Below are 12,637 nucleotides of genomic sequence, written 5' to 3'. Positions count from 1 at the left end.
GTTACAGGGTATATTTTGTTTCCGGTCTATAACTTTTTCATAGATCAAAGGATTTTGAAAATACTTCGCACAAATAGTCACTATAATAAGAGGATGTGTCATGCGCAACACCTGCATCCCTACCTCGAAGGTCAAGGTCACACTTAGAGGTCAAAAATTAACATAGTCTGTTATAGGGCATATTTTGTGTCGAATCTAGAACTTCTTCATAGTTCAAGGGATTTTGAAATAACTTGGCACAAATAGTCACAATAATAAGCCAATATGTCAGGTACAACACCTGCACCCCTACCTCTTAAGGTCAAGGTCACACTTAGAGGTCAAAGGTTAACAGAGTCTGTTATTTGGTATATTTTTTGTCCCGTCCATTACTTCTTCATAGATTAAGGGATTTTGAAAATACTTGGCACAAATAGTCACAATGATTAGATGATATATCATGCGTAACATCTGTGTCCCTACCTCCAAGGTCAAGGTCACACTTAGAGGTCAAAGATTTACATAGTCTGTTATAGGGTATATTTTGTGTCCAATCTATAACTTCTTCATAGTTCAAGGGATTTTGAAAATACTTGGCACATTAAATAGTCTCAATAATAAGACGTTATGTCATGCACAACACCTGCTCCCCTACCTCCAAGGTCAAGGTCACACTTAGAGGTCAAAGCTTAACTTGATAGATTTTTAAATTCCGTGTTTCATTTTATTTTTTTAACAAATTTATTGTTACATTTGCAGATCTAGCATTGATCAAAATTTAGGACTGAATGTCCTGAGATCCATACCTCAATCTTTTGAAATAGCACAATTTTATGCTTCATATAAAACTCCCGGGGCGGGGGACGTTGGTAACTCTGTTACAAATTCTTGTTTCTTACATGTACAAGCATTTCACAAAAGTTTTTACAAAATAATGGCAAGTTCATATGAAATTCTCATTTTACAATCGGGGGGAAAAAAACGTTTTTGGCATAAGGAATGCATGTGTTTAAAAATTTACAAAAGTTTATATCTGATTATGAGGTAAATAGGACTGATCTTAGCTGTAAGGGAATTACAAGTTTACATCTTAATGAATAAAAAGCAATTGATTATCCTTGAAAATTTCAATGGTCTTTACCCTAACCCTACTTGAGCAGCACTGAAAGTGACTAGCTTTTGCCACTAATATAGCCCCAGGCCAGCACTTATACTTCTGGCAGAAAAACTTTAAATTTCTATCATATTGTTTATGGAGGATAGTCACACAAACAGCTTAGGCCAAAATGTCATGCATATTGGGCTGCCTTAAAACTTCTTGATGATGTTTGTGAAAAACCAAAAATTACTTTCTCAAATTCAAGACTGGCCGCTCATGAAAATTTAAATGACAACTTTGATAATGGAAGCTGACTAAGGTCATTTATGAAATGCTCTACTAGGTTATGGGTCAAACCGGCCTTCAGCTTTTCTTAAGGTCAAATATGTTATTCTTAAAATCATTTAATACATTGTATTATTGTCAAATCAACAGAATTAAGGTGAAGAAATTAGCCGTGGATAAAAAAACCTTAGTAAAGGAAACCCTTAATCTATTGTCCTCTCTATATCATTATATTAATTAGTAAAGCAGGCCGCTTTAGGAACAACAAAACAAGGGGAAAAAATATAAGGCAACTTTGACAAAAATAATTACAAAATAAAATTAAGTGACTTTTATAAATATCCTATTCAATATAAATGATAATGCTTAATGAATGAAAAAAAAGAATAGAAAAAAAATGATAATGGCACAATTTAATTTTTTTTTCATTTTTGCTGTATGTGAAAAATAATCATATCTTGAAATGTTTGACAACCAATTACACTAATACACTCTTCTAGATTTTCGTACATGCCTGATATATGATACCAATTTTGATTTCCGATGCTCATTTTCTTTTTAACCATCACCTTTCCTTATGTAATAAATAAATATTGTTAGCTATATACATATATAAAATTACATTACAAAAGACTAAAATTTCTGGTATTCTCCTAGAATGCTGTATTATGGAAGTACATAGCAATTTTAAATTTTTCTACAAGTAGTTAATTTATTCCAATGTTGAAATTAATATATTGTGTAAAGCAGGTACATTTACAGTAAAAATTGCATTTAAGATTGAACTGGTTCTAAATGTTTAAATTTGACATACACATGGCTGCAAATTATGAAATATTTTTAGAAAATTTGGAATGAATCAATAACAGAGATACGTCAATAATACAGGGTTCGAGTATACAAAAGTCATACACACAATGAAACAATTCTAGCTCAAAATCAACATATAACAAAGATTTCCGCTACATATAGCACATGAAAAATCTTATGGTAATTATCGTATAAATATAAAAGGGCTCTAACAACAGCATCTTGTTCTGGAACATGTATTTTACAAGTGGATTTTGGTTTGATCATTACTTCAAACATCACAGGATCAAATTTGTATACAATACAGTTTTTTTCTTTCTGTTTGTGTCAATTTTGTGCATTTGAAACATGCATTAAATACAGCTTAATATGTATATTACTATTACGGTAAGTATATAATACCATGTACATAAATATGTATTGAGCATGTAACAATTATAATAATGTCTGATTATATAAGATATCACACTGCCTGCTTTCTTCATTTTCTATCACATGTCTTGTTATATAGAGGATATTGAATGAGTTCAATACTAACCCTATGAGTTGAATACAATTATATTATGCGAGCCTCTGGCGAGCATAATATTATTTCATTCAACAAGTTTGGTAAATTAACTAATGAACCTACACGAATATAATATTCAATTTATCACATAACCAAAAGAAAGACTATTAAAGTGACACCATGTTTATATATCACAAATAATGTGACATCAAAATATTTGCAAGGCTGTGCAAAATCATTTTTATGGAGTCACAAAAGCGGCACAGGAATGTGATAAACATGTACACTATATAAGTTTAAAATATAAGAAAAAAGATTTATACACAATCACAACCTTAAACTCTGAATATGTAGTCATTGTACAAAGAAGTTGTTCTAATTCTCTAAACTGGTGTGCATTCCATTGAGATAAAGCTAGATCTTTTTTTTCTGAAATGAGTTTTTTCATTCTTAAATAGATATATCAATCTTAAATAGATATATAAACAACAATTTACTGAATTTCCTTCATTTGATAAACCTTGATTATTTTAAAATTTGTTGGATATTATTTTTTTCTTCACTTATTGATGTAGACTTGACACTGCCATGCACATACAAATGTATAGTATTTAAACAGATTTCTTGTTAAACCTTTGAATTAACAAAAATGAAGGAATAAGAAAAAGGAAGACTAAATCCTTATTATTTTTGAATAATAAAATATTGTAATATGCATAACACAAGTGTTACTGGGTTTTTATTTTTGGATATAATTATCAAATTATTTATTAACTGCCACTTAATAATTGATAAATATTTCATATCACAGAATTACTGCTAACCAACTGATTTTCTCTGACAGATGATTTTTTGAATTCTAAAGAATAGTATATCTTTTTATACTTATTTCATTCATGTAAAATAGATTCCTAGATTCATCACATGAAAGTTTTTTTACACTTATTTAATTTGTTTAAAATCATGCCATTTACTGAATTGCTGGAGCAGAAAATATTCATAAAATTCATTATATGAAATTATAAATAAATGAGGCAAAAAGTTTTTAAAAAATTACCCTATCCAACATCAGAATCCAAAATTTACATATTGTTTGAAATTGATCAACCTTAAAACTAAATTTTGCATTGCCTAGTTGTGAAAGCAGTTACATGCTGGTGAAAAGAACATTGAGTTAGCTGCATAGTTAATCAAATAAATATTTAAAACTTGCATTAGGTTACATGCTGGACAATAAAAGAATAATTTTAGGAATGTAACAAGTTGGCTGTTTAATATCACATCATTTTCTTGGAAGTAGAGCTTGATTAGTATCCATTCATGTCTCAATAGTAGAACATGTTCCATTGTTGACACCATCTCTATGATACAGTGGTAAAGAATTACTGCAGTCCTGACATTTCCTCTTTCTCCATGCTAGGATATCTGACATGAAAAACACCTGAAACAAATAATATTAAATGATTTTAAATTTTTTTTTCCATAAAAGTCCATACATGTAAAATTTCCAAAACCAATAATTGATATTGTTTTCTTTTTAACATCCAATTTTATTTCTTCAACTTTGCCCCAGTATTCTACAGCTTTTGATACATCCACTCAGTCACTAAGAGTATTAGTATGAAATCTTCTTTGCTGAAACCAATCCCTCTTTGTGTGAGACACATATAAAATTAAGTCAGAGTAGTAAAATTTGTCTTTTCTTGATTTTCAAAGTTACAGAGCCAAGGTTTTTAATTTTATGGCAACTTTTCGCCATTACTGATACAGGAGACCTCAGGTGCCCCTCTGTGCATTGTCAAGAATAGATAATAAGTTTGAACCATCTGTTAGCTAGATTGATAGTTTTCTATAACACAAAGCAATCCAAAGTTTCAGGTTCTGTAGGATTCCAACTCAGATATTTATTGCTGGGTGCTATCAATTCATCCCTGTCCAGGAGTCAACACTGTAACTGTGTATGTCACAAAGGCTCAACAAATGTTTGTTTAGAAAGAAAACAGTTTGACACAACTTTGGCAGATGAAAGCCTAATAAGGATTTTTGACTTACATCTAATATAGCTACAACTGTTCCAATGATAGCACCAGCTAGTACGTCACTCCAGTGATGCATGTAGTCAGAGATTCTTGATAATCCTGTATAATAGGCCAGGAAAAATGCCACTGCCTGTAATACTGGTCTGATTAACCAGTAACGCCTCCATGTGAATTTGAACTGCAGGTACACCTTCAATATAAAAAACATGTCTTAAAGCTGCATGCCTCCAGAATGAGCCAAAATATTTCAAGAAAATTAATCTTGAGAAAAATGTACTGAGCTATTAAGAAATTATACTTTTTTGTCTGTTAAATTAATCTACATATACATGTATTTTAATTTTGCATCTGTTGAATAAGATCTCGACTTCTTATGATCTAGACTTAGGAAAGATGTTATATATAGAAAGGTAAAACTTGAACTCACAATTAACCAAATCATACAATAAAATGCTACAGATGTATGCCCTGATGGAAATGATAACCTGAAAAAAAATAATCCCATGATAAAAATAGATCTATATAGTATACTTTATAGGTGGATATTTCCGCGTGTCGAAAAGTTATCAAATTTAAATTTCCAAGTATTTCATGTGAGGAAATCATTCTCTGAGTGGCGGGAAATCTCAGAGTAGCGAGAAAAACCACACATCGTGAAGTTCGCAAACAAGTTCAGAATTTAATGACAGGTTGGTTCATATTTACCCTAGAAGAAAGTTTTTGCCAATTCGCCAATATTTCCATGTTGCTTAACTTAACCACTTATACTGTATGTGAATTAAAATGAATTAAGCATATTATCAGATCACTTGCAACAAACTTTAAAAGATTGTTGGTAATTTTTAATTCAGGTACCTATAAGAAAAGTTGAAATAAAGATTTGTTTCCATCCTCAAGCCAAAATTATGATAAAAATGAAAAGAGATATTTCAATAAATCATATGCTATACCTAAACTTAATATCCAAAAGACAAGTACAAATGTATACACATCTTGTTGGCAAATAGACAGTACTACAAGTTGAACTGGTATACCAGTCTTGTTGGAAAACAGAAGGTACTTTGAGAACTGGACTAGTTTACCTGTCTTGTTGGCACCAGTTTTGTGTAAAGGGTAAATAAAGATAAAATTTTTATTTCATACCTTGCTTCTGCTATTGCAGCTTTATCTGTTCCTGTACAAACATCCCCTGACAAGAATCCTGTGAAAATTTACATACATTATTTTAATATATGCATAAGCATTTTAAAACCAGAGGTAGGGGTGAGGAAAATCATCATTAATCACCTATAAGTACAAGTTTAATACAATATGGGGTGATTTAAAGAAAAAATGGTAAACAAAACACCTTTTAATCTCTCTCTTTTACAGTAGCTTATTTTTTTTTTATTTCTATCCTTCATGAAAATATTTTTTCTTACCATGAAAATAGCCCTATAGCTTATTTATTTTTTTGTTTTGGCGGCATACATATCGGTAAACTTCCTTGTGACAAACATGATTAAAAAACATTGCTCAGAAATCTCCAAAAACACATTGAAATATTTTTTTGTCAATATGTTCATAAAATAGGAGATATTGTACCCTTGCAACTAGAAGTTATTTGCAAGTGAATATTCTGTCACATGATTCTAACTACTGTAGCACATTATTACCAACAATTTAAAAATAGCGTGATACAATATTTCGTAAACTAGAACTTGTTCAAAACAAAAAAACAGAATGATGCTATTGTTTCGGAACTGTACACATACATCTGTTGGATGAACATGTGTTTAAAGTCGTACCTACTGTACTTTTGCTATATTTTGTAGTAGCTGTGTAAGCCAAACCAAGAAAAAATGGTACCAACAACTTGTAACAAATAGCAAAGTATGTAAACAACTTCTTCTCTGCCCGGTATGCCTTAAACCCTTCAAGACTCAGGATCTGAAAAAAAAGAAAAGATACTGTATAAGTGGATATTTATGCATGTCGAAAAGTAAGCGAATTTAGAATTCCAGACATTTTGCTTGGGGAAATATTAGAGAATTTTGCAAGTGTAGAATTTAATGACATGTTGCTTGATATTTACGCTAGCAAAAATTTTATTATCTGATAATTGAAAGTAACTTGTATGCAAAATAACATATTTTTCATTTGATATTGTTTTAAACTGTACAACATCATTTCAGAAAAAAAAAACACATTATTTGTTTATTCATTTAATTTTAAATGGCTCTTAATCTGTTTCAAAAAGTTATTCTATTCTTTCAAAGGTTGTAGTTTATTATGATTAATCAGACGTAGAAAATAAATTTCAACATGTCAGATCCATAAGCAATTCTTACAACTTTTTATATTAAACTGCTTAACAACTTATAGTATGAACTTTAAAATCTTAACACTTTTTAATGTTATTACCAACACTTGCTAACACTAAATGTATTTACAATGATTTTTGGATTTAGGAAAAACTGTGTTATAATAATAGGCCCCCTTTTGGAAAATGTTTAGCCCCTGGGGGCGTTTAATAGGAATTTTACGGTATTTTAATTTTAGACATCTTAAAAGAAAATGACTTGGTAGGATTTTAGACGTATCTTTTCTGCACTAAAGTGAGATATTCATATTGAAGTGGATTGAAAACTGTTGTGCACCGGCCATTTTTCCTGAACTACGTAAAAAAAGACTAAAGAAACTTCCCGATCAGGAAGGATTTTGATGTTTGTTGTCTGATCCGGAAGCCTTGAAGGGGAATCCCCTTGTTTCACCATCAAGAAGTATGCCCAACAGTCTATCTTAAATGTTTATCATGAAAAGATAAAAAATATTTTTACCAATACAAATAAAATATAACCCAGACAAATCCATAACAATCATATAAAAGCATGATTTTGATCATCATAATTATATTCATTCCTAAATAACTTACACTTAGTGACTATCATATATCAATTCCTAAATTACTTACACTAAGTGATGGTAGTGCAATACCAACAAAACCAGCAACCCAGGTTGGTATGGTATTAGATTTGTATGGGTGCATAAGGCTTTCATCATCACAGTAGAAACCACGCTCATATCCCTTGGCAACAGCAAACAATATCAGCACAGGAATAGCAACTTAAATGAAAAGTAGTACATAAATCAACATTACATACATCTAAACATGGTATTTCAGGCAGTAATTCAGAATGAAGCATGAAATATATTGATCTGTAAGAATTGTTTCAACCTGATACACCAATAATTATTATTCTTCTGTTTTTTTATTTGACAATGAAGTCTTCACTCTTGTTAAATAAATCAAAATCGGTTGCTTTAGAACAGTTTTGATTTCATCTATATATGTATATAAAAATTGATAGTTTTGAAGTAACAAAACTCTTTCTCAATCCATTGAGAAGTTGTAGCACTTTGGAATCAGTTTTGATGGGAAAAAATCAATGCAAAAATAGTGATTTTCAGCAAGCTTGAGATATCCCTTCCTTGCCATGGTAACATGACACTTAAGATTTAGCATGCTGTCACAAAGGCTATGGTCCAGTTAACATTTGTGCCAAGTTTGATCAGTATTAAAACATTTTTAAAGTTTCATAGCAATTTGAACTTGTAAAAGGAGGCATTTCAACGAAAACAAAACGCTCATGTAAAAATGGGTTAAAGTAATTGCACCTATATATTTCAGACTTAATAAAAACAAAGGCTAAGCTGACTTTAAAACAGATTTTTCTCAAAATAAAAATACACTTACAACGCACAATATGTCAATTATTGACATGATAATTATCCAACAAAAATATTTTTCCTCTTGAGCAATTATTTAATCATATTTCTTGACAAAAAATGACGACAGTTTTTTTCTTCTGATCAATAAAAAAGGGGGTTGAAGTCAATTGGGTGTCAGCACTTCTTTTATTATTTAGATTAAACAGCAGGATGTAAACATCAAAGACTGCCAATTCTTTTGAAGAGCTGACTAGTCACTTGACAGAGTTCATCTCTTGTGTACATTTTGTGTATGTTAATTGTTATTTAACAATGAAAACACAATATTTTATTTATTTATGGATGCTTGTTTGTTTGCGAGTGTTTTTTGTGTATTTAAGCACTATGGAATTTCTACAATCTGCAATGAATTTCGGAAACAAAAACAACAAGAGCCATGTCAACATGGCCATCCCCCGCCGAATGTGTTTGCTCATTGGAAGAATGTATATGTAGTAGAACAGAATAATTCTATTTTAAGAGGTCTTTTGGTAATGAAAACTGATGGCTATAGTGATTACAGATTTGAAACCTATGTGAATACTGATGAATGAAAATAACAAAGGGCAATAACTGAAAAATAATGCAGGGTAGGTTATCATTCTTGTGTGCTGCATCCCTCCTCAGTAAAATCTATCCACCTATGAAGTTTCAAGTTGATACCTCAAATACTTTTTGAGAAAAAAATTGAATTGAAAAATTAAGTATGAAAAATAACAAAGGGCAATAACTCAAAAATTATAAAAGGTAGAGTTATCATTCTTGTGCAGTGCACACCTCCTGAGTGAGATCTATGCACCTATGAAGTTTAATTTTGATATCTCAAAGGCTTTTTGAGTTATGCTCTGGACAAAAATTAATTTTGAAAAATAACAAAGGGCAATAACTCAAAAATAATGCAGGATAGAGTTATCATTCTTAGGCACTGCACTCTTCCTCAATGAGATCCATCAACCTTTGAAGTTTCAAGTTGATACCTCAAATACTTTTTGAGATAAGCTCTGGACAAAATAGCATAAAAAAACAAAGGGCAATAACTCAAAAATTGTATAGGGAAGAGTTATCATTCTTGCGCACAACATTCCTCCTCAATAAGATCTATCCACCTATGACATTTCATGTTGATATCTCAAACACTTTTTGAGTTATGCTCCACTCAGGTGAAAAATTAGGTATGAAAAATAACAAAGGGCAATAACTCAAAAATTATGAAAGGTAGAGTTATCATTCATGTGCACTGCACACCTCCTGAGTGAGATCTATGCACCTATGAAGTTTCATGTTAATATATCTCATAGGCTTTTGGAGTTATGCTCTGGACAAAAATCAATTTCGAAAAATAACAAAGGGCAATAACTCAAAAATCATGCAAGGTAGACTTATCATTCTTGTGCACTGCACTCCTCCTCAATGAGGTCTATCCACATATAACATTCCTCCTCAATAAGATCTATCCACCTATGACATTTCATGTTGATATCTCAAACACTTTTTGAGTTATGCTCCACTCTGGTGAAAAATTAGGTATGAAAAATAACAAAGGGCAATAACTCAAAAATTATGAAAGGTAGAGTTATCATTCATGTGCACTGCACACCTCCTGAGTGAGATCTATGCACCTATGAAGTTTCATCTTAATATCTCATAGGCTTTTGGAGTTATTCTCTGGACAAAAATCAATTTTGAAAAATAACAAAGGGCAATAACTCAAAAATCATGCAAGGTAGAGTTATCATTCTTGTGCACTTAGCAGACGTGTTTGTGGGGTTATTCCTTTGATCTCTTAACCCCACAAGAGCAATTGTTTTAACCCCATAAGAGCATTTTTAACCACATAATACATGTCTCTACGGAATGAACCCCATACAGAGTGCCTGTACATAAACCTAAACCTCATAATGTATCTCTCGTCTGCTCGGAAGGACGGAAGGTCGGACGGACGGACAGACGGAGACTATTTCTATATCCTCCGCCGAAAATTTTCGGCGGGGGATAATTAAATATTTTTAACATTTTCAAAACAGGGGGGCAAATGTCATAATGAAATAAATTAATTCACCAGAGAGAGTGAAATGTCACTGTGATATTTTACAGTGATCTGCAGTGATGATCTCCTGCAACACGAATTTCACCAGATCAGATGATGATGGGAAAATCACAACTGTGGCAGGGATGTTGTGGTGACAATCCATCCATAAAAAATCACTGGGATTGGCAAACTTTTGAAAAATTGTTAAAGCTGTTCTGTATATTAATGGTTTTGTCCCAAAGTATTCAGGATATAGCGATAAATTAAATAAAGTTGAAAAAGCAATTAAATTACACATAAACTCAACAGTTAATAAGTTTGAAATATTTTTCTTTGGAGATTAACACTGTTTAAATCATTTTGATACACAGAACACTTAACTTACCACATGCAATAGAGAGTATATCAAATACGACTCTCAAAATGGCTTTTCTTTGTTTTACTTCCATTTCGTTAGGAACTATAGCTTTTTCATGCGATAATCAGATATTTTTTCATTAATTGCAAAAGAATATCAAACCTATTTCGCAATTTCCTGGTTCATTTTCAGTGTTAAAATGGTATAATCAGGCTTTATTTTTCAATTTTATAAAACAAAATAAACAAACTGCATGAATAACATAAAAAAGTAGAATGATTAAACCATGATAAGTTTTAAATTAAAAATTTGAAGAAAAAAAACACCAATTGAAAAAAAATGTTTTCGATGGTTGCGTTCCTCTAAATTGAAGAGTATTCACAGAATTGTTAAATTCTGTACTTTCCCGTTACATGATGGGTATGTAGAGCACAGGCAAAATAAAGTTTCCTTTTAAAAGGAAAGGCTTGCTCAGTTGTGCCACCATCCCTTCCCTTTACATTTTTTTTTGTTTCAATTTATTATAACATTTTTTTTAATTACGGCATTTGTATATCATAAAGTGTTTATTTAGTTTTTTTTCTCGAAAAAAAAAAAGTTTCACTTTTAAAGGGATAGGTAGGGTAAGCCCAAGACTGGACGAGCACCTGTGCCCATTTGCTTGATCACCAGTGTTATGCGTGCAAATTTGGACCAAATAGGGACCAGAAGTCCACTGATTATAACTGAACGGGAACATGCTGACGATAACAGTAGCAACTGTTTTTGTAAAAACGAATATTTTTTTGTCAAAAACGATTCGAAATCTATTCTCTAATGTATAAAACTAATAAAGAAAATAATCAATCGTAAAAATACTAACATTGGCTCTCACGTGGAGATCAATCTATCATACCGAAGGGAAATAAGTGTGAACATTTCATTTCCACTTTTTTTCGCAGAGAGAGTCATTCGTTTTGGCAGTTGCTAATTTCATTTATATAGCAGCTTTAGAGACAAGTAAATGCACTAAAAAACTTCGTGACGTGGTACCAATTAATAAGCATGTATCAACTATGTTACACCTAAAATATCTATGATCGACAACACAGGAGATCAGCACGTGGTAAGGTTAATGATATGCATGGGCTATTTTTAGATTACCTCACCAAGACGTTTAAACTCTGTCAGTAGATCTAAATATATAACTTGATCATGCACTTATATTCTGCGTGATTCGGTCACGATCTTTTGGTAAGCAGGACCGCCCTTTGGCTACAGTAACCATTCTCTATTGTATAAAACTAATAAAGACAAAAACCAATTATAAAAGAAACTAACTTTTGCGTCTTGAAAAAGAATTGAAACGGAATCAAGTAAAAATAGAAATCCGATTTATATAAACAAACTGGGATTACCGAAGTAACTAAAATAGCTTAGATTTCCGTAATATTTCTTCGTCTGATTCCGCAGTATGACGAAATCGCCCGAATTGTCACGATTGCAATCGGAACTACCTCGGCTGTTATCATTAATCCGAAGAGTGACGGAAAGGGCCGAAAAGTTGCGATTGGCATGATTGCAGCTGGTTTCCCGTTCAATCATGCACTAACAAATGTAAGCAGGAAACCACCTAACCGGAACAACTAATCCAAAACAAATGGCTTGCAGCCGTGGCTGCAAGCCAAAAAAGACCATTTTCTGTGGTAAACATCAACAGAACGTAACCTTTGATGAAGATTGAAGAAAGTAGATTGAAGAGTAATTGTTTTATATAAGACAAAATAAAAATGATACAGAA

The 12,637-nt window shown here is 31.7% G+C and overlaps 1 protein-coding gene across 1 annotated transcript; it reads right to left on the bottom strand.

Moving 5' to 3' along the window:
• Positions 1-3,359: 3,359 nt before the first annotated feature.
• On the bottom strand, positions 3,360-11,209 carry LOC132734296 (putative phosphatidate phosphatase). Its single transcript, XM_060721007.1, has 8 exons — positions 10,885-11,209; positions 7,674-7,825; positions 6,512-6,649; positions 6,142-6,154; positions 5,864-5,921; positions 5,148-5,205; positions 4,734-4,910; positions 3,360-4,122 (listed from the first exon to the last, which is right to left on the bottom strand). The coding sequence occupies exons 1-8, from the start codon at positions 10,946-10,948 to the stop codon at positions 4,000-4,002; spliced, it is 783 nt and encodes a 260-aa protein (XP_060576990.1). The 5' UTR covers positions 10,949-11,209; the 3' UTR covers positions 3,360-3,999.
• Positions 11,210-12,637: the final 1,428 nt, after the last annotated feature.

The sequence above is a fragment of the Ruditapes philippinarum genome, unplaced genomic scaffold, assembly GCF_026571515.1.
Source record: "Ruditapes philippinarum isolate M1 unplaced genomic scaffold, ASM2657151v2 ctg51_1_1_1_1, whole genome shotgun sequence".
NCBI classification, from domain to species: Eukaryota; Metazoa; Mollusca; class Bivalvia; order Venerida; family Veneridae; genus Ruditapes; species Ruditapes philippinarum.
Note: the sequence above shows the minus strand (reverse complement) of the source record. Positions and strands in the feature narration are given on the sequence as shown.